General features: G+C 37.8%; 1 protein-coding gene across 3 annotated transcripts in view; it reads right to left on the reverse strand.

The window, feature by feature from the left end:
• The window catches only part of WDR49 (WD repeat domain 49), a 134,571-nt gene that overhangs the window by 103,407 nt on the left and 4,526 nt on the right, over window positions 1-26,638 (reverse strand). For 2 of the 3 annotated variants that reach the window (XM_045088604.1, XM_013058288.2), the window contains exons 2-4: window positions 11,639-12,079; window positions 5,577-5,753; window positions 4,073-4,247 (exon numbers count right to left, since the gene is read on the reverse strand). In XM_045088604.1, the coding sequence (XP_044944539.1) occupies window positions 4,073-4,247; window positions 5,577-5,753; window positions 11,639-12,079 (793 nt within the window). The remainder of the gene's footprint in view (window positions 1-4,072; window positions 4,248-5,576; window positions 5,754-11,638; window positions 12,080-26,638) is intronic. The other variant, XM_045088605.1, reaches the window with a different exon arrangement.

Raw genomic sequence — 26,638 nt, forward strand, 5'->3', positions numbered from 1 at the left:
ATTGTTTCAGTTTTCAGTTTATGTATACATGTGGTTTGCAAGTGAGGCATCCAAATTTCCTATGGGTTTGAGAGTTAATGACAGGCAGGACAAAAGTTCTTATGCAGGTACAAAAATTTTTAGGATTGTTTCACAGTTTGAGGAGCATCTGAAAGCAAGATCTTTTTTTTTTTTTTTTTTAAGATTTTATTTATGTGACAGAGAGAGACACAGCAAGAGAGGGAACACAAACAGTGGAAGTGGGAGAGGAAGGACCAGGCTTTCCAATGTGGGGCTCAATCCCAGGACCCTGGGATCATGACCTGAGCTGAAGGCAGATGCTTAACAACTGAGCCACCCAGGCGCCCCATGAAAGCAAGATTCTTAAGAAACCAGGAGCAAAGCCCAAATTGAGAACCCTTCAAATCATGTAAGCAAAAATGCATCTGAATTAAGTAAAAAAAGAAGCAGAATAAGCAGTTTGGTAAAGGCAAGGGAAGTTTCAGGAACAATAGTGGCGAGAAAGACTGTTCTTTGGTGACAAGATCTGGACTATCCCAGAATAAGGGATCCTTTAGAGATAGTCCACTTTGAAAAGGGGAGCAGGGAAGAATCTGACCATTGGGCCCAAGAGGGCATCCGTGATCTGCAAAGAGAAACTGATGCTTCTGTAGGACATGCGAAAATGACTCATCATTCCACATGTTCAGACCTCAAGTCCTTGAAGATTCCTATTTCAGAAGATTGCTTATTTCTTTCCTAGCTTTATCATTTCTACCTTCTCATAATCAAAAGCCTTCTAACTAACCAATCTGACTGCAGTTTCATTCTTTGTCCTCCAACCTATGCCAAACAGAACTCCCAAACAAATCTTTCTTAAATGCCATGCGCATTGGGTCTAATTGTCCTCAAAACCCTTCAGTACTTCTCTGTTTCACTTTCTAGCAAGCATAAAGTGGGCAAGCTGCCAAGATTTCCAACATATGTCCCTATTTGATCTATTCACATTTATTTGCTCAATACTCAGCCTCCAATCTAGCCATGCTCATCTCGCACCCCCATCATTAGGTCTGCTTGTCTCCCTTTACTCATGTTCACCATGCTCTCTTTTTCCCTCCATCTACCCTCCTCCAAGGAGTACCACCCACCCTTAAACATTTTCCTCATAAATTTGCTGCTTAAGCATTACTGTAGGAGTTAATTTCTTGTTTATATAGGTTAGTAGTTAATTTTCAATACCATTGTACAATATTCTAACAATTTATTTTATATTAGTCTTTATTCTTGCTCATATCCTCCGTTTCTTGAGGGATATAATTAATCTTTCTTCTAAAGTTTCCAATGCCTAATACAGTTTTAAAGCACATAAAAGATAATTATTGATTGACTGACACACGGAGTCTGGAATTTAAACAAACTGACTAAAGTAAATGTGTTTTTTCAGCTATTTTTCCAAAAATAATTACAATGAGTTTTTATTCACAGAGCTAAGACATGTGTAATCCAAATTAGATAGCAAAGATCCCTGATATTTCTTTTACATGTAAAACTTTTTTGTAGCCAATTCCTAATCGCAGTGATTTAGAAGCCAGAGTCCAAAGTTAGATTTCTTTGGTCATAAACATGAATTATAGTGCTGATACTAAACCAAGTTCCCCATGTTCTTTTGTCAGTAGATGAGGGAACGAAAGATCAGAATTATATTTTGGAAACATGATGAACAATGAATTCACATGGACCTATAGAAAAATTCTTGTCCCACAACGTTACAGACTTAACAGACTTGTAAGTGGTTACTTTACAGCTGAGTTGGTTTTGGAGAGGTTTCAATGAAACTCTGACAAGGTCTAGAGTGGGAACCCTCTGAGTATTTCAAGAAGAGAGTATTTCATATTTAGTATTTCCTATTCAGAAAAAATAATATTAAATTTAAACTGTACTTGTTCATATTCCCAACCTTTTCAATAACAGATAATCCACTACAAGTAGTTTTAGGAACTATTACTTTATTACTATACTATTTATTACTATACTATTTATTACTATTACTTTATTACTATAGTCCATCTAGTCGTTTTATATATTAAAATATCATGCTTGTAAAAATAAACTAAAGGACTTGCACCAAAATAAAGCGCTTTTTCACAGCAAAGGAAATAAGATGAAAAAGGCAACCGACTGAATGGAATAAGTTATTTGCAAATGATATATCCAATATGGAATTAGTATCCGAAATATATAAAGAGCTTTTATAACTCATACAAAAAATAACAATAATCTGGGGTGCCTGGGTGGCTCAGTGGGTTAAAGCCTCTGCCTTTGGCTCAGGTCATGATCCCAGGACCGTAGGATGGAGCCTGAATCCATCTCTCTGCTCAGCGGGAAGCCTGCTTCCCTTCCTCTCTCTGCCTGCCTCTCTGCCTACTTGTGATCTCTGTCTGTCAAAGAAATAAATAAAATCTTAAAAAAATAACAATAATCCAATTAAAAAATGGACAGGGGATATGAATAGTTATTTTTCCAAAGAAGACACACAGATGGCTAACAGACACGTGAAAAGATGTTCAATATCACTAATCATCAGGGAAATGCAAATCGAAACTACACTGAGCTACCACCCCACTCCTATCAGAATGGCTAAAATCAAAAGCAAGCAACAAGTACTGGTGAGGATGCCAAGTAAAAGGAACGCTCATACACTGTTGGTGGGAAGGCAAACTGGTGCAGCTGCTGTGGGAAACAGTATGGATATTATTCAAAAAATTAAAATAGTAACACCATGATCCAGTAATTCTACTACTAAGTATTTATCCCCCAAAAAACCAAAAATACTCATTCAAAAAGATACGCACTTCTATGTTTATGGCATTATTTACAATAGATAACATATGGAAAATAAAGATGTGGTGTATACACATACATACACACACACAATGGAACACTTGGCCATAAAAAAAAAAAATGAGAGCTTCCAATTTGCAACAACATGGATGGACCTAGAGGATATTATGCTAAGTGAAATAAATCAAACAGGGAAATTCAAATTCCATAAGATTTCACTTAAATGTGGAATCTAAAAAATAAAACAAATGAATAAACAAACAAACAAAAAGCAGAAACAAACCCATAAGGACAGAGAACAAACTGAAGATTGCTGGGGCTGGGGGATGGACAAAATGGGTGAAAGGGAGAGGGAGATACAGACTTCCAGTTAGGGAATGAATAAATCATGGGAATAAAAGTTTCAGCATAAGGAATAATGTCAAAGATATTGTAATAACGTTGTATGGTAGCAGAAAGTAGCTACACTTGTGGTGAACACAGTAGAATACACAGACTTAGGAATAGACCTATGACATAATAGTCAAAGAGATTGTTAATTTCCATTCCTTTCAATGGGCACAATTTAATGTAGCAATTTAGAAGTGTAAAAATGACCATAGTCTGTAGGGTCTGGACAAAAGGAGATATCAGAGCAGATATTGCACATACAAACCATCACATGCAAATTTTGTAAAAATTAGATATATTTTTGTATCTCACTGGTGGTAAGGTTTTATGAAAGTTCTAACTTTCCATAAATGCTGTTTTATAGCAATCCTATCACACAGAGAGCTACTGCTCAAGTACTCTAGATCAGAGGAACTCAGTCATTATATCAGCAAAGAGGAAAAAAAAGAAAATTAAGAAGATCCATTTTGAAGATAATCAAACTAATACCCTTTCATGAAAACATGAAGAAAACAAAGGAGTGATTTTGAGGGAACATCTTACAGTCTCTAAACAGTCCCAGACGTGACCAGAGGAGATTTTTAGAATCAGAGCTGGGTTGAAGTTAAATGGATTCTGTGACCATTTTCTCTCTTCTCTTGAGATGTTTTGAGTGCACGGTTCTCCTGCATTAACTGCATTACATTTTAGGAGGAAAGAAAAGAAAAGAAAAAATTCCTGCTAGTGTTCAGGAGTAACAGACTGTCCAGACAACCAATAACGGATTTTGAGACTAACATTTTGTGGCAAACATTTTCATCAACGAATATAAATGTGGAAATTGACGGTAACTATTTCTTTCATTACTGTTCAAATTCAGTACCTTGCCTGACCCAGTCTCCATGATGAAGATTATGCTCTAATGTATAGCAGCATTTGTGATATCCAGAGAGCAGTTCTGCCCAGCTAATGGTCACAGTGCCTTCCTCATCTTCGTGTGCACTAGCAGGACGCTCAAACAGGGAAATCAAGGCCATCGTGAAAGCAATTGCTTGAACCTTAAATGAGATGTTAAAAGAAAAACAAACATTGGCAGTGTAATTGTTGTAAAAGATCTGATGTATGAACATTTCGCTTAGCGAAGTAAGTCAATCGGAGAAAGACAACTATCATATGATCTCCCTGATATGAGGAAGTGGAGATGCAACATGGGGGGTTAAGGGGGTAGGAGAAGAGTAAATGAAACAAGATGGGACTGGGAGGGAGACAAACCATAAGTGACTCTTAATCTCACAAAGCAAACTGAGGGTTGCTGGGGGAGGGGGTTTGGGAGAAGGGGGTGGGGTAATGGACATTGGGGAGGATATGTGCTATGGGGAGTGCTGTGAAGTGTGTAAACCTGGTAATTCACAGACCTGTACCCCTGGGGATAAAAGTATATTATATGTTTATAAAAAATAAAAAATTTAAAAATTTAAAAATTAAAAAAAAAGATCCAATGTTCCTTAAGATTAACAAGGAATAGGGGCGCCTGGGTGGCTCAGTCGGTTAAGTGTCTGCCTTCAGCTCAGGTCATGATCCCAGAGTCCTAGGATCAAGCCTCGCATCAGACTCCCTGCTGAGCGGGGAGCCTACTTCTCCCTCTTCCCTCTGCCTGCTGCTCCCTCTGGTTGTGCTCGCTCTCCCTCTCTTTGTCAAATAAATAAATAAAATCTTTTTTTAAAAGATTAATAAGGAATAGATATTGAATTAATGGGGATTTCCTCAGTATTATTTAAAGGATGCAGGCAGTTATAGTAAAAGAACAAGAACCATGTTGGTAAAGCAATTACCAAGGGCAGTTCATTATTTGCTTTTATGATACACTTGTTATTAAGCACACAAGGAATGCAAAGTTTTCACAATTAGGAAAGGAAATTGTTCAAAGTAGACTACTTCAGAGTTCATGGGCATATTCTCATGTCATTCAGGAAGTAATAATCTTGCAGCAGTTGGGTGGAATGTGATAGGAAGATGAATCATCATATCTAATGTCTGGGTTTCTGTGCTGCCTTCTCAAATGCATCTATCCCATTGTTACATGATACAGGAAACAAGCACTACCCAGGAGGCTGATATGAGGATGCTTTTGAATGAAAAGAAGAATAATTAGTTTGAAAGTGTCCTAAGGGATAACTTTAGGTATTTAATAATTGGCAAGAAAACTACATGAAGATTGGTTTCATAAGCAAGAAAAGGAACTGTTACCTCATCCACATTTTCCGTGTCCAGCATGTGTGGCCTTCACATCTATAAATTCCGAGGTCACCCTCTTTGTATTCTATTTCTATACTGAGCTACAGTTTGATGATTAAATCCATAGTTCAATCTTTCCTTCCCTCACTTACCTTTCCAGTTATGTCCCCAAAAGAAAGAACTGATTCGTTGGCATCAAGGGGGTCATACCAATATTCCATACAAACTGGCATTCCTTTGAGGCCTTGGAGTTTATATTGACAAGGAAATTCTCCTTTGGACAGCAGATCATAGAAACAAATCTCTTTACTTGTAAAAGCCACTGCTATCTAAAGTAGCAAAGAGAAAATCAGAAAGTATTTCTGATGAATTTAGGGAAATGGGTATACAAAGGAGACATGCAAATCTTAGCACCAAAGCAGACACTGTTCCCTGAGGGTCACTAACAGTATTACAGAACACAGTATGGGGGCACAACTGCACTTTATTCTAACTTTGGACACTAACCAAGAAAAAAAATTCTTCCCATTAAAGGCATCTGACCATGCTTTCTTTTGTATCCCCACTTCATGCACCTGCCAACCTCTTCCATCCGTGGGAGATGAGATGATTAATCACATAGAAAAAACAAAGACAGAGGATGACAGCACCACACAGCCATACCAGAAACTTTACAAACCATGTTTTACAAAGCAAGCATAGGCTTTCATAAAAATCAGTTGATAAAAACTCTAAGTAGCGCTCACAAGTCAGATAAAATCCCAAAACTATTTTTAAAAGGGTAAATAAATTTGATGATAAAATTGGCAAAACTTTAAGCTAACCCAAGATTTTTAAAAAAGTGAAAATACATATTGCTAAAATAAGAAATAGAAGAGTGCCCTACTAATGACCTGATAGAAACAAAACAGGATGGGACGCCTGGGTGGCTCAGTTGGTTAAGCGGCTGCCTTTGGCTCAGGTCATGATCCCAGCGTCCTGGGATCGAGTCCCACATCGGGCTCCTTGCTTGGCAGGGAGCCTGCTTCTCCCTCTGCCTCTGCCTGCCACTCTGTCTGCCTGTGCTTGCTCTCGCTTCTCTCTCTATGACAAATTAAAAAAAAAAAAAAAATACTGAAAACAAAAAAAGAAACAAAACAGGATGATAAGAGAATATCATAAACAATGGAAAGCCAACAAAGTACGTAACCTAGATGAAACTCCCAGACAAAAACATTACCTAAACTAACTCAAAACCAAATAGAAATTCTCAGCAGACATAGAAAGTAAAACAATTGAAACGATAATCAAAACAAATTCTCACAAAGAAAATACAGGCCCAGATGGTTTTACTAATAAATGCGACCAAACATTTGAAGAATTAACACGAATGCTTCTCAAACTCTCCAAAAAAAAAAAAAAAAGTTGAGGAAATACTTCCCAAATCATTTTATGAAATCAGTACTATCTCATTACCAAAACCACACAAAGACATCACCAAAAAACTGCAGCTCCATCTTCCTAATGAATATAGATGTAAAAATCTTCAATTAAACACTAGCAAAGAGAATTCAACAACTTATAAAAAAAATTACATACCATGATAAGTAACCCTGATATTTATACTAGAATGCAAGGCTACTTTAACATACAAATATCATCAACGTAATATTCTATAGTAATACAATAAAGGACAAAAACTGTATGATTATCTCAGTAGATACCAAAAAAAGCATTAGACAAAAATCCAACACATTTTCATGAAAAAAAAAAATGCTCAATAAACCAGGAAGAGAAGGAAACTTCTTCAACCTGATATACACAAAAAACCCATAGCTGCTATCATACTTAATGGTGGAAAACCAAATGTATCCTTCCTAAGATCAGGAACATGATGAGGATGTTCACTCTCACCAGTACTATTCAGCGCCACACTGGAATTTCCAGAAAGGGAAATTGGGCAAGAAAGGACATAAGAGCATCCAGATGAGAACGGAGGAAGTTAGACAATCTTTATTAGTGGACGACATGATCTTAAACATAGAAAATCCTAGATAGGGGCACCTGGGTGGCTCAGTGGGTTAAGGCCTCTGCCTTCGGCTCAGGTCATGATCCCAGGGTCCTGGGATCGAGCCCCGCATCGGGTTCTCTGCTCAGCGGGGAGCCTGCTTCCTTCTCTCTCTGCCTACTTGTAATCTCTGCCTGTCAAATAAATAAATAAAATATTTAAAAAAAAAAAAAAGAAAATCCTAGATAATAACAACAACAATAGAGTAATCAAAACCAATAAATGAGTTCAGGGAAGTTGCTGGGTATGAGATCATTTTCTAAAAATCTATTTTACTTCTACACACTATTGATGAACAATCTGAAAATGATATTACCAAAAACAGTGTTAGGAAAACACAAAGACAAAACACATGCTGTGATACAGATTTTGTAAATTATCCACCTGACAAATGTATATATCCAGAATATATAAAGAACTCTCAAAACTCCACAAAGTAAACCCAACAATAAAATGGGCAAAAGATTTAAACACACACCTCACCAAAGAGGATATATAGGTAGCAAATCAGTATATGAAATATATATTCAATATGAGTCATTAGGAAAATGTGAATTCAAACCATAGTAAGATAAAAAATATATATATAAACCTATTAAAATGGTTAAAATAGGGGCAGCTGGGTGGCTCAATGGGTTAAGCCTCTGCCTTCAGCTCAGGTCATGGTCTTGGGGTCCTGGGATCGAGCCCCGCATCCATCTCTCTGCTCGGTGGGGAGCCTGCTTCCCTTTCTCTCTCTCTCTCTCTCTCTGCCTGCCTCTCTGCCTACTTGTGATCTCTGTCTGTCAAATAAATGAACAAAATCTTAAAAAAAAAATGGCTAAAATAAAGAGGTGGGAAAAAAACAACAACAAACAAACCCTGACTATACCAAATGTTGGTTAGGATGTGCTATATCCACATCATAAAATATAACACAACAATAAAAAGATAAACTGATATATCTCAAAATAACCAAGCCAAGTTAAAGAAATCAGACCAAAAAGAGTACATACTGTATAATGTCAGTTATATAAAACTCTGGAAAATGCTAACTATTGTGTGGTGACAGTCTATCAGTCACTACCTGACAAGGAGAGATGGGAGGGAATAGATAGGGTTTTACAAAAAGGTACAAGGAAACTTTGGAGGATGATGAATATGTTCATTATCTCCTTTGTACTGTTGATTTTTCACAGTATCTAAATGTATCTGCTTGGTTTTATCCACTTTTAATTTGCGCAGTGCATTTTATGTAATTATACCTCAATAAACCTATTTGAGAAAAGAAGAAAAAAGCAACATTCTTTAAACTGCCTTGTTGAATAAGTGCAAAGGAAAGACTAAGAGTTAGTCATCAGTCCTGAAAAGAAGAAATAATGCAACATAATCATAACACAATAAAACATCACAAATATTATATGATAATAAAACAGAGTGCTGCACACAGATATAAAAGAAACTCTGGACTTGAACTATGCTGTAATCGATACAGTTAACATTAACACCAGATCCTCAGCAAGAAGGAACTGGATACTATATCAGCTACATTCTAGAAGCAGCAAGGACTCTGAAACAGATCCTGAAACCAAGCGGCCTCTGTTTACAAATCTTGCAACACTGATTACATCCTTTGTGACCTGGGGCAAATTCCACAACCTCGCCTTGCCTAGACTCTCATTCTTAAAGTGGGAATAATACCCATCTATGGTGACCTTGAGAAGATTAATAGAACAGGGCATGTCACCTAGGAAATGAATGATGATAATGATGATGATTCTTTATGTTCAAGGCATTAGAGCATACCATTTCCCACTAAAAAGAACCCAGGTCTTTGGAGAAATGGCTGATTCTGGGTGTGGCATAATAAATAGGCAAGATGATCCTAGAACATTTTGTCGTACCAGAGAGCAAAGAAGTTTTCAAAGACAAATATGGTTGCATCAGAAAAGACTCAGAACTGCTTTGTATCCATCCCAGTGTCCAAAGATGGTACAATTTTAAGGCTGGCTTAATAATTCAGTGGACTGAAACAAATCAGATTATTTAAACTCATGAGTTTCTAATGACACTGATAACAATAATGATAGTAGTATTCATTTTTCATCTTTAGAGGATTTTTGAATGCTGGTAAATAAAGAATTAGTCATTTATCCTGCATTTGATCTATGTCAACTAGTTGATTAGACTCTATTTGATCTATATTATAGCTAAATAATTGGCAAGGGGAGTTTTCCATAGAGGTATTTCAGCTTGTAAAGAGGAAATCATGAAACTAGAAAGTCCTCATCTTGCAACCTCTAAACAAATTGATAGATGAAGGAATAATCAGTGATAATTGATAATGTCCCAAGTAGAGAGAGCAGCCATTTTGTGCCTCCTGACTGAGGAACCCCTATTCCAGAACAAACCACTCTAAAACTGATCAAGTTTTTAGATTTGACTACCAATATACTGGAAATATGGGGAACAAGTGAACAAGTTAAACAGCTAACTCTATCTAAATACAGTCCAGAAAATCCAGACTGTGGGAAACTCTTAAGGACAAACACCTAGTGTCTTTAACAAAAAGAGCAAGAGCAAAAACAAAACAAGGCAGGACGCCTGGGTGGCTCAGTCGGTTGGGCAGCTGCCTTCAGCGCCGGGGTCATGATCCCTGAGCCCTGGGATCAAGTGCTGCATCGGGCTCCTTGCTCATCTGGGAGCCTGCTTCTCTCTCCGCCTCTGCCTGCCACTCTGCCTGCTTATGCACGCTCTCTCTCTCTGACAGATGAATAAATAAAATCTTTAAAAAAAAAAAAAACACAAAATAAAACAATGCAACAATAAAGAAGAGGTGGAGAAAAACATGTAGATCAAAAGAGACCAATCAGGGGCACCTGGGTGGCTCAGTGGGTTAAGCTGCTGCCTTCAGCTCAGGTCATGATCCCTCAGGGTCCTGGAATCGAGTCCCGCATTGGGCTCTCTGCTCAGCAGGGAGCCTGCTTCCCCCTCTTTCTCTCTGCCTGCCTCTCCCTCTACTTGTGATTTCTCTCTGTCAAATAAATAGATAAAATCTTAAAAAAAAAAAAAAAGAGAGAGACCAATCAACAATTCACAATGGCTTGGATCCTATTCTGATCGTGATTCAAACAAATTAACAAGGAATGAACAGATGATCAAAAAATTATAAGACAAGAAGATATGGACATGACTAAATATGTGATGATTGTAAGGAATTATTATAATTGATATTAAATGTGATAGCACTCTTATGTTTATACTAAAAAGGGAGACTTTTTTTAGGAAGATGAAATATTTACAGATTAAATAATTGCGTATCTTGGGTTTCAAAAGTGGGGAGATATAGATGAAACTAGATTGGCTGTGAATTGGAAATTGTTAAGGGTAAATATTGGTTTTTAATACTATTATCTCTGCCTGCTTGTGCATTTAAAAACTTTCATAGAAGGTCTGACATCTGCTTAATATAAAATACTAAGAATTTGGATTCCTTAAGCTTCATCATCCCCTCATAAACTGATTTTTCTTTCAATATGTTATCTGACTTATTGGTAGAGTCATACGAGGATATTTGTACTTAGTGGGCCCTCCCCATCACAATTAAGAAACTGACTAGAACAGTGGTTAAAATCAGATAAGCAATTCCCTGTAATTGTACTGAGTTGTGCCCATGCGTTGTTAGAGCCTCTCAGCTCTGCATATAGACCCATGAATCTACTAGAGAGTCAGAAATGTCTTACGAGCCAGCCATGCAGCATGGACATATTTGGGATGGAGCCAAGAATCTGAGTCACTATCAGCTGTGTCCTTTAAAGGTGCCCAAGAAAACAGTTTAGGAAATCCAGCAGCCCACTTGGCTCCACTTACATTCCCTCCAGGTCAGAGGAGAGGCACAGAATGGTATTACAGATCTCTGTCACTGCCAGTGACAGTCAGGAGCCCTATCCCATCATATTTTTCCCCTTTTAAAGAAGTAAGTTCAGGGCACCTGAGTGGCTCAGTTGGTTAAGTGTCTGATCCCGGGGTCCTGAGACTGAGTCCCGCATCCGGCTCCCTGCTCAGTGGGGAGTCTTCTCCCTTTGCCCCTCAACCCCACTCAAGAGTTCTCTCTCTCTCTCAAATAAACAAATTTTTTTTTAAATCTTAAAAAATAAAGTAGTAAATTCATTTATTAAGACTTGGTACCTTGTTTACATTTTCCAAAGAAACCAGGCTTGTCACCCACAGGTGTTTAAGCTTGGTGGCGTCTGAAGTGATGGGAAGTGTTTCTTGCAGCTTTAAATTCTCTCCCCAGATTCCCAATAAACCTTCCTTACTGATGGTCAGATAACGACTTGAACTTTTTAAGAAAATTACTTTTTGAATGGTGTCCTTGTGTTTCACTGGGAGGAATTCAAGGTCTTTCCACTGGGGAACCACAGTTGTCTTTGCTTGTTCATCTTTCTCATAAAGTGCTAACAGCATAAATGAAGCCAGTTTGTCCCAGTTAATGAAGCCCTCTTGGGCCACATCCACTTTGTCAAAGAGCTCTCCATATTCTTCCTTTGTGCCCCAACCAACAATCTCTGTCATCCTTTGCATAAACTCTTCTCTGGACATGCAAATGGTTTGACATGGGTCTGAGGGCTAGAAATAGGAATAAAAACAAGACAACCATGAACACATCCATAAGTACCAGAGCACTGTCCCATCCCCAGATGTGGACCTAATTATCAATTCTTCCAAGACACAAAGACAAACAAACATTTTTTACTTTATAACAGGACTTTATTTAAGTTAATTGGGACCAGAGAACATATAATTGACAGGGCTACAAGCTGACATTTTTTTTTTTAATGACTTTATTTATTTATTGGACAGAGAGAGACACAGCGAGAGAGGGAACACAAGCAGGGGGAGTGGGAGAGGGAGAGACAGATTCCCCGCTGAACAGAGAGCCTAATGCGGGGCTCGATTCTAGGACCCTGGAATCATGACCTGAGCCAAAGGCAGACCCTTAACAACTGAGCCACCCAGGGGCACCCAAGCTGACATTTTTGTTAACAAATCCTTATAACTGGAAAAGGGAGGCAGGAGGGTCAGAGATTTGAGATGATAATGGAAGCAGCAGTCGGAGTAATGTGGCGCTTCAGTCCAAAAAGTGCAAGCACCACTGGAAACAGTAAAAGACAAAGAAACAGAGTCTCTGCTAAAGCCTCCAGATGGAAGGCCATCCTAACAACAGGTGGATTTTAGCCCTGTAAACCCATTTTGGACTTCTGACCTCCAAAGTAAGATAATACATTTGTGTGTTTGAAGCTACTAAGTTTGTGGTAATTTGCTATAGCATCAGTAGGAAACTAGTATAGTGGTTTACAGATGATGGGTGAACAGAGTTTAGCATGGCCAGTAAAATTATATGACACTGAAACTAATCCAAAAGCATGAAGTCCACTATGGTAAATACACCATGACGGTGAAACCATATATGATTGAGTTTTGTTATTAGTGGTATTTATGCTCTATAAAGACTTTGCAAATACTTATATTAGTAGATATGGAACTATAGTTTTGAGAGGAAATACAGAGTTATGTTTCTATGAGCCTCTGGTCACAATATTTTTATCACTTAATCAATTCATAATTTGTTTTGTGGGTTTCCATCGAAAGACACTTAATTTAATATAGTTAATTTACTAATACCGAATTCATGACTAATTGAACAAAGCTTATCTAACACATATATATTCCCCATGAGGCACATCATAGTCTTCTTGCACTTAGGAACACTAAACAGAACTTTACCACCACACCTGGGGACCATTTTGAACAGTGAAGTCACCAACGAAAACACAAAATGGGAAAAGAACCTGGCACTAAGTAGACCACAAATAGGATACTTGTTTGGAGAATGAGGGCTAGAATAAAAAGGCAGAATGTCATGTTGTTTGACCTCCCTCTGGAATATGTACAGTGAAGTGAAGTCTTTCTCCACTCTGTGCATGTCTGCAAATGACCATGAAAGTATCTCCAGTATTAATTTTTTGGGTTATAAATAAATTTTAACAAGTAGGCAAACTCACAAATATAAAAACTGTTCATAATAAGAATATTATATATTTTTTAAGAACTTAGCTATTTATTTGACAGACAGAGATCACAAGTAGGCAGAGAGGCAGGCGGGGGTGCGGGGGGGAAGCAGGCTCCCTGCTGAGCAGAGAGCCCGATGTAGGGCTTGATCCCAGGACCCTGAGATCATGACCTGAGCCTAAGGCAGAGGCTTAACTTACTGAGCCACCCAGGCGCCCTGAGAATATTATATTTTTAATATTATTACTATTGAGGAATGCCTGGGTGGCTCAGTAGGTTAAGCGTTTGCCTTTGGCTCAGGTCAGGATTGAAACTGCCTCCCCCCCCCCATTCTGCCTGCTGCTCTGCCAACTTGTAATCCTCTCTCTGTCAAATAAGTAAGATCTTAAAAATATATATAATACTCTCATTATGCACAGTTTTTATATTTGTGAGTTTACCTACTTGCTAAGATTTATTTATAACCCAAAAAATTAATACTGGAGACACTTTCATGGTCTTTTGCAGACATGAACAGAGGGGAAAAGATTTCAGCCTCCAGTGTACATATTCATACCTCACAAAAGAAGGTGAACAGATATGCACAAAGCCTATGAAAAGAAGCTCCACATCATATGTCACCAGGGAAATGCAAATTAAAGCATCAAGATGTCACTACACACCCTATTAGAATGGCCAAAAATCTGGAACACTGACAAGAGTAAATGTCGACAAGGATCCAGAACAGAAACTCTCATGCATTGTTGATGGGAATGTAACATCATAGAGTCTCTTTGGAAGACAGTTTTGTGATTTCTTAGAAAACTGATCATATTCTTTTTATGTGACCCAGCAAGCATGCTCCTTGGTATTAACCCAAATGAACGAAAACTTGGGTCTTCAGGGTGTTTATTGTAGCTTTACTCATAATTGCCAATACCTGGAAGCACCCAAGTTGATGTCCTTCAATAGGTGAATGGATGAATAAATTGGGTGCATCAGAGAACAGAATATTCTGTTAAAAAGTGCTAAAAAGAAGGGAGCTCTCAAACCATGAAAAGACCTGGAGGAAACGTAAACGCATACTACTAAGTGAAGGAAGCCAGTCTGAGAAGTTTACGTGGTAGGATTCCAACTACGTGAAATTCTAGAAAAGGCAAAACCATAGAGACAGTAAAACGTTCAATGGTTGCCAGTTGGAGTGGGGAAGATGAATAGGCAGAGCACAGAGGATTTTCAGGGCAGTGAAACCACCCTGTATGATGCCATCGTGGTGGATATATGTCAACATTCACTTGTCCAAACCCCACAGGATGCACAAGACCAAGAATGAGTCCTAATGTAAAATGCGGCCTTTGGGTGATTATGATATGTCAATGTAGGTTCATCCATAGTAACAAACGTACCCCTCTGGTGGGGTGTGTGGATAAAGGGGGAGGCTGGGCATGCTTCAGGGTAGGGGATATACCAGTAATCTCTCTACTTTCCCCTTAATTCTGTTGTGAGTCTAAAACTACTCTAAAAATATAAAGGTTTAATTGAAAAAAAAAAAGATGAACCAAGGTATTATGTGTGCAAAAACTAAGTAATCAAGTGTTTAATAGAATTTGGTCTAGGCTTTTAATTAATTGACTTAACTTTCGGAGAAATAATTGGTATCCAGACCTTTGAACTACTCAGAAGTCCATCACTCTTTTCTTTGTTAAATTATTTTTAGTCCAAAAAGTTTAGAGAGATGGAAATTTTTCAGTGACCCAGATTTCAAGTGTGGAGAAAGAAATCTGATCCTCAAAACACTCCATCTGAGCCAAACTGCAAACTGTTTCTGAACGGTAAGTCAATGTTGATCTTTCATTTCAAAACTGTTACATAATGACATCAATGAGTCTCTTATATTTATGTTATTATCTTATATTATGTTTAAAACATTATAAAGCTGAATCTCAGAGTATTTTCTTATGAGTTAGTGACTTTTTTTTCAGGAACAGGAAACTGTTTTGACTGATAAATACCAAAATAAGTCTTTTTTATATCCTAGAATAGGAATTGCAAATGGACCATAAACAAAGACAACAAATTTTCTTCCCCAAAGTAACATATACAACCAACTATATAATTTCCTGTGCATTAATAATGCCAATATGCACTGGGAGAAGATTTGAGAAATACTCCTAATTTATGAAGTTTGACAGAAAAGAGCAATTATATAATATACTGGACAGTTCTATTATTGATTGTTCATTGATCTAAGTTTGAAAATAAAACCAATTTTTGCCATACCTTTGGCTAAAATTGAGAAATTTGTTTTTACTAAAAATTTCTAATGTGTTTCAAAATGCATTATGCCTTGATCAGTATGTGTTTTATGTTTATTAGTTCTATTATATTCCAGGTTTAATAAATTAGTTCAATGTACAATGAAAGTATGTGATCTTTTACACAAACTTAAAAGCACTCATGCATTGAATTTTACCACACAGTTAATGCTCATTTTATCAGTGGTTCCCACTTATGTCCTGGGAAGAGAATTAATTCACTCATTCCATTATATTATGCACATCCCACATGGTGCCAGGAGGATTGTGTGGCTGTGCAGTTAGAGCTCCAAGCCTCAGCCTCAGTTATTAGGCCTCTAAATAGGGATAATGCAAACTAACTGCAAGGGTTGTTATTAGGATTAGCTGATAATTTATGCAAACCACACGGGATAATTTAAGGTGAGTATAACACATTTATACTCAATAAATGTTAATTTCCTGTTAACTAGTTTAAAGAATAGGACTCTATATACAATGTCATCATGTTAGCAATGACCCTTCTCTAAGGATTTAGCTAAATTCATTTGTTGATGCAAGTTTGTTTGTGTGTGTATGTGTGTGTGTGTGTGTGTAAGGAAGTGTACATAATTACTAATTTTAGTTCATTGATCCTATCTATCAAGGGTGGCTAGCTGCTAACTAGATGCTTCTAAGAGACTTCTCAGTGGGTCCAAAGAACATGGAAAGGAGACTGCAAACAGGATCACGTGAAGCCCTGGGTTTTGCTGACCGTTGCTGTCACAGCAGCAGATACTAGTTTCGGGCTTCATATGAAATATCAGTTGTGCACATGGTTTCAGTGGCTCTTCCTCAGACAGGAAATGGTTCTAAGTGAGCCCAGCAAAAGTAAAGTTTATCTACATGTTTCCAGAAACAAAAATTCTTTCATCTAGGCAAGACCAACATTTTGTCCCTGTGAGCCACTTTTTTAAAAATAAGATTTTAATTCTTTATTTATTTGAGAGAGAGAAAGAACATGAGCTGGGAGTGTGGGGAGTCCAGAGGAAAAACCAGGCTTTCCACTGAGCAAGAGGCCTGTCACGGGCTCAATCCTAGGATGTTGGGATCATGACCTGAGCCGAAGGCAGACGCTTAACTGACTGAGCCACCCAGGCGCCCCGGTAAGCCACTTCTCCTACTTTATGAATTTTAGGTGAGCCAGAGGTTCTATCCTGAACTTCTTGATAGACGGTAACTCCACAGGAAGTAAGATAAGACAGTCCCTCGATCTCAAAATGAGCTTGCATATACTATGATTTAGTTGAGATAAACTCTCAACCTGTATTAGATTCAGTACTGAATGCCGAAAGAACTTTTCTTTGAACCATCTTTAGAAAAAAAAAAAAATACATGTATATATAAGTCTACATATATCTCTAAATTAATACCAATTTAGTTAACATCTGGTTATTATGCTTGAATTTGCTACATAATACTTGCATGACCATAAGTCAGTGATAACAATTCTCAGGGTTTATATTAGGGTCTAATAAGATAATCTAGATATAAGGCTATCTTCACATTAAACAATTTTATTCCAACTTTAAGTTGTTGTTGAAGTCACGTCCACAGCAAACTAGATTCACAAGCCTATATTTAGTATAGCTAGGGAAATACTAAGAGTTTAGGAAATTTGATTTCATTATAAAACAAAAGCATAAAATAATTAATTCTCGGTCCCTTCAAATGAAATTTTAATTGGACTTAATAAGAAATATGGCTTTAATATCACGTTCTTCCCATAGACAATTTGTTCCAATTTGAATGTAGATTTTCCAAACAAAAACTCCTAAATGTTTGAAAGTATACCTTTTCACTTCTATTAGTCAAGATTCTCTGGTCTTTTGGAGGTAAAAATTAGTGACACAGCATCTCTTAGAACTTCATTTATAATAAAAATGAATAATGTATTATCTAATAGAAAATATATTCTCATGCAGCCCTTATAAGATGATGTTTGCATGTTTATTTTGCTATGTCTATTTAACTACTGATCATTATAATAAACCAGCACCATTTCCAACTGTTCTTGCAAAAAAGCTAATACACTTGGAAAATCTGGTTGGTTCTCTCACTGGGCACAACTTTAGACATTTAGAAAATCTTCCTGTCTTCCTGAAAACCTTTCAAAGAATATTCTAAAAATCCTTTCCTTTTGCCTAGAAAGCGTTTTCTGGAGATACAATCAGTTCTCATGAGCTATCTTTAAAAAAAAAAAAAAACCATGGACTCTGTACAACTCCCTTCAGCCTTTAAGATGTGTAAGATTTAGATTTCACTGTACCTTCTGTGAAAACTAAGCACTAAACCTGAGTGCAAACTTCCAAAAATACACCCTTTTTAAGAAACTTGACAGCCTTTTTTAAAATTGAGATCATGTACCTTCAAATAGCAAAGCGTAAGTATGCCAATATACTTTTAAAATTTCATTTCACACAAAATAATTCATATCAATTTATTAAAGAAAATACAAAACATAAGGCAAAAATTTAGAATCCTCCATAATGCCATCAACATGTCATATTTTTTTTTCTGGGCAGAAAGATAAATACCTGTGTATTATTCTTCAAATGGTGTCATGATATACATATCTCTGTGTGTTGCATTTTCCACTTTACAACAAACTGTGAAAGTGTGCCTTATACAATATATATTGGTCTTTACCATCATTTTTAATGGCTGTACAATATTTTATGGAGAAGACATGCAATTTATGGCCCCATTATTAAAAATTTCAATTGTTCCCAATGTTTTGCTGTTTTATACAAATAGCCCTGCAATGAACTTTCCAATACATACATCTTTGGTCACTTGTCCAATTATTTCCTGAGGTAAATTCCCTAGAAACAGAAATTGCTGAGTCAGAATTTAAACATTCTTAAAGCTTTTGATATATCTTACCAAATCTTCTTCCAAAGGTTTGAACAAATTTACATTTCCATCAACAAAGTATGAGACTGCTACTACACAAAACCCTCACTGAGCTCACTCATCTTAAGACTCACCAATTGGTTGCTAAAAAATAATTCTAGTAAGCCTAAACATTTACATACTTGCTGGGAAAATGAAGCAATACATTCTCAGAGCCGACATTTAATCCTTTTAAATTCTGCCAACTTTTAGGAATGTTGTTTATATTTGTTTTTTCCTTAATTTTTTCCTATTGCAATATTTTATAATGAAATGAGGAAACAAAGTTTTTCTCCTTTTTTCCCTACTCTGTGAATAAGGACTTGCCCAAGAAAAGACTACAAGGCCCTGTTAGAAACTACAGAGAGACAACAATCCAATTTGCTGAGAAAATCTAGGGATTTTCTCCCATACCAAAGCTAGCAGTGGGTTAACATGTCACTGACAGAGTTCACTGCCCCCATTCACTCCTGATGAGTATGAGCTTCCAGATTCTGAAAAGTAATGTCAAATAGAACCACTTACAGGGATACTTTCACCAGTCCATGTATCTATCCATCCACTGATCTATTCATAATAAAAATACATTGAGCTTATACACCACACAAGGTAGAATGGGGTAGGTTTATTTATTCATTCACTCAACAAATATTTATTAAGTGCTCCATGCCACACACTATTTTAAGCACTTAGCATCTAAGGTCTGTGCTCTTCAAACACACTTCAGTAGAAAGCCTCAGTGTGCTGGTCACAATGAATGCACATGGTGTTGGGTTACCATAAGTGATAGGAACAGAAAAATCATGCTAATTATTCTCTTCCCTAATTTCAAACTGAATTTAGCATATATGCATGTCAAAAGCATTCCATAAACAGAAATCTTTCATGGACCAGAAACCTTTCCTTAGTTTGAAAGCTTTTTATTTTTTTCTTTCCTATCATTAGAATTCTGCAATGTCTTTTTTTCTCTACATGAAAAATAGTTTCTAATAGAGTTTCAGAATCTTGTTTTCCCTAGGACCTGCTAGTTTTATCAAGCATTTCACTGAAAATAATATTTCTTCTGTCAAATATTTGGCATGATTTTTGGGTAATGTTCCATGACGGCTGAATGAGTACACACTATCAAAATGCACCCTTTCCCACTATCTCTATAATTAAATTTAAAATTAACATGCTGCTTTCTCATGCTTCGTTCTGTTACGCCTGCCTCAATTTCCCTTGGTTCCGAAGCCTATAGGTTATGAATATGTATTAGCGTTTGCTGTCAAACCCTGTGAACATCTTCTGGAGCAGAAGATTAGATATGCTATTTCAAAACAGATGCATCAGTTTAAATCATGCCCTGCAATGTTCACCTACCTGTGAACTTTCATGAGAGACTGAACAACAGAACAGCAGACACTACTCTGCCAGCGAAGGTTCATATAGCCTTTTTTTTCTTGCCTCAACGAATTTTAGTCAGTTTTAATTTTCATTTACAGTAGGATATCAACGATTCATGAGCTCATCAGTCTAAATGGAGTTAAAATTTCATGACTAACAAAGACATAGGCAAATGGATGCCTGAAAGCATGAAACTACTTCTACCCAATCAAACTTTGCACTTCATATCCTCCTTCTAGAAAACTCATCTCCCTTTGTGTGCCTGGGTGGCCCCAGTGGTTGGGGATCTGGCTTTAGCTCAGGTTGTGATCTCAGGGTCCTGGGATTGAGCCCTATGTCTGGCTTCCTGCTCAGCATGGAGTCTGCTTCTCCCTCTCCCTCTGCTCCTCGCCCTGCTCGTTCTCTCTCTCTTTCTCTCAAATAAATAAATAAAATCTTAAAAAAAAAAAAAAAAAGAAAGAAAGAAAGAGGAAAAGAAAACTAATCTCCCAACCAGCATTTACCTGACAGAGTGATGCCCTTCCCACAGATGGCAGCTTGGATGTTACTTCCTCCAGGAAGTCTTCCAGGAGGCCCCTCCCCAATATAAGTTGGGGAGTTCCCCCAGCACTGTTCATTTCCTCAGAGGACTAAGTAGTTAACAGAATAACTGTGAGTTCATGCCTTGGCTTACCCTTCTGTGAGGGAAGGTCTGATTTGAAGTGGTTTTCAACCACCTCAGGATAGATATCAGTAAGTGCCTGTTGTTAGAATGAGGAAATGAATGAATGAGCATATTTTTAATATGCTCTTCCATGTTGCAGAAGAGATGCTCATCTGTTTTGCTAATAACTTCAAGTTTGAGAAAGAGGCCAGAGTAATGAACAATGGTCAAGTTATAGAATGATACTGTATAAAATGTGGGAAAATCAGAAAGAAGTCTAAGTTTAAGGGATAAGAATGGGTATCACACCACTCTGAACAATGTTCTGGCTCCGCCCAAACTCAAATGGAAATAGACAAATCCCTTCATTTAGATTTTTGTTTCCTTTCCTGCAAAATGAAAACAATAAATTAGGTCTCTATGGTCTCTCTCTTCTTAACACTAAAACTCAGTGAAAGGAAGTTGATGAAGAAGCACTACTTAGTAGATAATCAAAGTATTTATAAAAAGCATCGCTTTTAATTCAGTATTATTTAAATTCAGCATTGTTAAACACACATTTAGAGCCGTACCACAGAATTTGTAGGTTATTGAGATATATTGACATTTTAATGACATTTATCTTCGGACTGAATTATGGTATAGATAAGGTGCCCACAAAGCCATTTGCTCTGCCTACCCAGCTACAAGCACAGTTCTATTTTTCCATAATTGAGACCTCGATACACACAAATACACACATTTTTCATTTTAGAATATGATTATGCACTGTTTTTCAATTTTCTGTTTTTTCACTGAACAGTAAATCTTAACAATTTTATATGCCTGCCTTATTCTTTTTAATAGCTGAGTAGTAGGCACATACTATAACCTATTTGTTCACTTACTGACAAATGTTTGGGCTGTTTTAAATAGTCCATTTTACTGAGAATATTATAATGAATATTCCTTTTTTTTTTTTTAAAGATTTTATTTATTTATTGACAGAGACAGATATCACAAGTAGGCTGAGAGGCAGGCTCCCCAATGAGCAGAGAGCCTGATGAGGGGATTGATCCCACAACCCTGGGATCATGACCTAAGCTGAAGGCAGAGGCTTTAACCACCAATCCACACAGGCACCCCACAATGAATATTCTTATACTTATATATTTTTCTGCACATGTCATTACTTAGGATAGCATATCAAATTGGAATTGCTCCTTTAAAAAGGAAACACTTGATACATTTTATATTTGGTACATTCTGGAAAATTGCCTACCAAAAAAGCTTTGACAACTCATAGGCTCAGTAATAGTACCCATTTCCTGGATTCTTTGCCAAGAGTATAGATTAATAATCTTTTTAATATTGCCAAGCTGATGAATGCAAAGTAAGGTCTTCTTTTTTTATTAGAGTTTCAAATCAAATTCCTGATAAGTTTGAGGATCCACTCACATGATTAGCAGTCATTTGTGTGGCATTTTTCCTTAAGTGCATAAAATATGATAAAATATGTAAACATGATCTATCTAGAATAGAACTCAATGTGATATGTGTATGTGCATTAATAGGTAGAAATGAATAAAAATGCACTGGAAAGGTGCAACATGAGAGCAGTTACCAGAACAACTGTAAAGGGGACTTTGATGATTCAATTTTTTTACAATGAGAGTAGTGTATTCCTTCTAACCTTGCTTTGCTTTACTAACAAAGGGACTGTTGGATAAACAGGAATCAGAAAGATGAGTGAAACTGTATTTCATTGGCTATAATCTTGTTTTCTTTCCCATCTGTTTCCAAAAAATAACCCTGCTTCTTTATTTATTGTACCCACTCCACTTGTTTCTCTACCTCCTTGAAAAATTTCCCTGAGCTCAGTCTTAGACACCCTGCTCTCTCCTCCAGACAGCTCAGCTGCATCCATGGTTCTCCACGCTCTGGCATCCAGGGTTCTCATCTGACTTCCCTCTGCCTGCCTGACCCTTCTACATGCCTTTAAACAAGTAACAGCCTTGTCCTCAGGGCATCTGCAATGAGAACAACAAAAAGAACATGCAAAAAGCTACAATAAGGGGTGCCTGGGTGGCTCAGTGGGTTAGGCCGCTGCTTTCAGCTCGGGTCGTGATCTCAGGGTCCTGGGATCGAGTCCCGCATCGGGCTCTCTGCTCAGCAGGGAGCCTGCTTCCCTCTCTCTCTCTCTCTGCCTGCCTCTCCGACTACTTGTGATTTCTGTCAAATAAAGAAATAAAATCTAAAATCTAAAAAAAAAAAAAAAAAAGCTACAATAAGACTGAAAAGAAACCTGGTAAGGTGCTAATTTAGTGTAGGTGGTGAAAGAGGACCTTCTTGAGACAATGGTATTGAAATATTACATCAGAGTTTGCTGGGAAATTGTGGGGGAGAGGACAGGAATGTTCCATGCTGAGCCCAGCACTTGACTAAGTCCTATGACAGGACTACTGTTAAATCATTCAAGTAACTAAATATGACCATCATGACTTAAATAATTTGGGTAAAGTTCCAGTGCTGGATAATTTTGTGACTAATGGCTGGAACTACAAATCCAGACCCAACACCTGTGGGGAGGTGGGACCAGATTGCATGAGGAGGTACAAATTCTCCTGAAAGGAATAGGTGTTATATATTCTTGACAGTACTAGGGGAAAAGGTAGAAAAATAAGTTTTAGACGAGAGTGAAGGAAAATATCTTTCTGTGTGTCTAGGGCCAAGAATTGATGTGGCCTCCAGGCCCTTAGGTCTGGCACGTGTACAGAAAGAGTAACCCCTTGACCATATAAATGTGGTCAAAATGAGGAAATGGAACAAGTTAGTAGGATGCCATGAAAAGGGTCCAAACAAAACAGCACTGTCCAACAGGACTTTCTGCAGTGATGAAAATGTTCTATCATCCTAACGATCCAATATGATAGCGACTAACCACATATGGCTACTAAGTAGTTTAAAAGCGGCTGGTGCCTGTGAGCGATGGAATCTTTTATTTTATGGAATTCTTATTTTGTTTCACTTTACTTTAAGGAACCACATGTGGTGGGGCGCCTGGATGTCTCATTCGGTGAAGCGTCTGACTCTTGATTTCGGCTCAGGTCATGATCTCAGTGTTGAGAGACTGAGTCCTGTGCTAGCCTCTGCACTCAGTGCAGGGTCTGCTTGAGATTTTTTCCCCCCGCTTCTCTTTCTGCTGCTCTCTCTCTCTCTCTCTCTCAAATAAATAAATACTTTAAAAAAATTAGATAAACAAATAAATAGCCATCTGTGGTTCATGGTCACCATATTGGTCAATGCAGGCCTGGTCTCGGAAGTGTTGAGAGAATTCGGGAAGACTGTGCACACATGGAAGGCAGAGGAATTGAGAGGAAAAGATTGTCCTTGGTAGTCCTCAGCAGAGAATGTTGGTGTCCAGAGAGTCAAGATTTAATCAAAGTTACATCCATGAAATGGTAGGAAGACATGATGAGGGAGGAGTAGACCCTGAGGGACTTGTGGAGGTCTGAAGCCAAAGCCTTGGGGAAATGTTGGCAGTCACCAAGGGACAATCTGGAGGCTTCTTATTTCTAACAATGGAGCTGGTAGAGTCTTGTGTTATTGTCGAGTGTGCTATACTTGGTAACAAATGACAAGTGTGCGGTCAAAATGGCACAAACTGCAGTTCTTTAGTTGTCTGTTTTCTTCATGTTTCTTTCTTTTTGGTTCTCAGGAAATTTGAAAAAGTAGGTTGTGCCCTTGGTCTACAGGTCTGGCAAAGTTAATGCTCTACAAATGAATAGAATCAGACATTCTGCTGTCTTTCCCTCACCTTTACAAGTTTTTTGGTTGCTTTCTCTGCTCCAATCCCAGCCAAAGCTCAAGGTTAAAATATTTGTTCACCTAAAGCACTCTTCATCACCCTTTCTGATCCCGATCAATTTTCATAAGCACCTGCTCCAAAAAGCACACCAAGAAACTGGAAGGGGCATAAAGCTGTTAGAACTTGTCACGAAATTCAACACAAAGTCAGCAGTGTTCAAGAAGAGCAATTTTTCATGTGTGTTGACACGTAACTTCCCTTGCTTGTGTTTTGGTGATGACATTATTTGCTAACCTCAGCCATGAATGCTAGCAAGTCAGGCAAAACCTCCAAAGAATCCCTATCATTTCAGATTGTGCCAGCCGCCGTGGTATTGAATTTGCTTCATGCTATCACCTTCATTCTCGGGGAGGGGAGGAAGAGGACGTGCAGAGCTTTGCTGATTTTCTGGTGCCATCAAAAATGGGTTTTTCGATTCCATTAAGAGAGTTGGGGTGAGACATGCTCTGACCTGCTGCTGCCTTTGTTTAGAGGGCCATGAATTGACTGAGGCTCCTGAATGCACAAGGTACTGTATAATAGAGTTATAGATTAAGCTCTACCTGTTTGCCTTCTCACAAGTCTCCACTGAGATGCCTTTAGAATGGAAAAGATAATTTAAAAAGCAATAGATTATTCCTATCTTTTCTTTTTTTTTTCTTTCACCTTTTCTCTGCATTGATTTATTGTAGGAGCTGTTGATTATTTGCTGATTGCACGTTAATTCCAAGTTACCAGGGCAGAGCGCCTGTGTGCTATCCACTTAACAGGCTTCTTTTGTTAATAAAGTCCTTATTCTATTGGATTCCTGTTCCTTAAAGCAACATTTCAAAGAGAGGTTGCCTTGTGGCCAGTGGGAGTAATGCCACATAATGGGCTGGAAAGATGACAATCCATCCCTGGGCCCTGGCTCTGCCCCAAGGAGTAATTCAATTAAATATGTTTGAGCTTCACTCTCCTTCTGTGTAACTGGAAAATAAAAATGTCTACCCCGCCTACATTCCAGGCTGGTGAGAGGATCAAATAGCAGCATACCTATAGACGTGCTTTGTAAAATCTTACCACACTTGAAAGATAATAAATTTGTATTCATCATTTTTACCTCCACTGATTTCTAGAAAGAGTTTTAGTTAAGCTACAATGAAGGAACGGAGGCAGTTGAACCATTAAAGTAAAGATAAAAGAACACGAGTCATATAATAAAAACAGCAGATAATTGTTTCAGGAAAATCTGTGTTAAGAATAGTGGTACCAATTGAAAATTGAGTTTCAATCTTCTGGCAGTTAAGGCAAAACACAAAACACTGGGGTGTCTGGGTGGCTCAGTTGGTTAAGCGACTGCCTTCACTTTAGGTCATGATCCCAGAGTCCCAGGATAGAGCCCCACATCAGGCTCCCACCTCCGCAGGGAGCCCGCTTCTCCCTCTGACTTTCTCCTCTCTCACGGTCTCTCTCTCTCTCTCTCAAATATATAAATAAAGTATCTTAAAAAACACATACAAAACATTATTAGGTGCATGAGGCTCCTTCATCTATGAAATGAAATATGTTGGTTTATTAGGCAAGAGAGAACTTGCCCTACCATTAAATGCTGAGGATTGTGAATGAGACTGTTTTCTGGGCAGACACCTGTGCACACTTTCAGTTGCCCTTGCAGTCAGAATGCGAGCCGGGCGCATGGCAACTTTCCCCATGTGCTCCTTCATGCTCTCCCTCCTCATACTAGCTTGATGCATGACAATCATAGAAGGTGGGAGAGGGAAGGGCCCTGGGCACCTGAATCCTTACTTGGAGCTGCCCACCAATTAAAAAGATCTACTTTCTACTTTATATGAGCAAGAAATAAACCTCAATCATGTATGAGCTTTTTTTTTTTTTTTTTTACACAGTTTGCACAACTGATAAAAATAAAAATTTTCTAATTTGGGACTTTATTGGCTAATATATAGAGTTTTTAACTATTAGTTTTACCTTTAAAAAAATTTTAAATGATCTTCATGGGCGGTGTCATAGTTTATCAGAGGCAAGCAAAATCTAATGGTTCTAAGGGAATA

The sequence above is a fragment of the Mustela putorius genome, unplaced genomic scaffold, assembly GCF_011764305.1.
Source record: "Mustela putorius furo isolate JIRA1106 unplaced genomic scaffold, ASM1176430v1.1 tig00003834_pilon_pilon_pilon, whole genome shotgun sequence".
Classification (NCBI taxonomy): domain Eukaryota; kingdom Metazoa; phylum Chordata; class Mammalia; order Carnivora; family Mustelidae; genus Mustela; species Mustela putorius.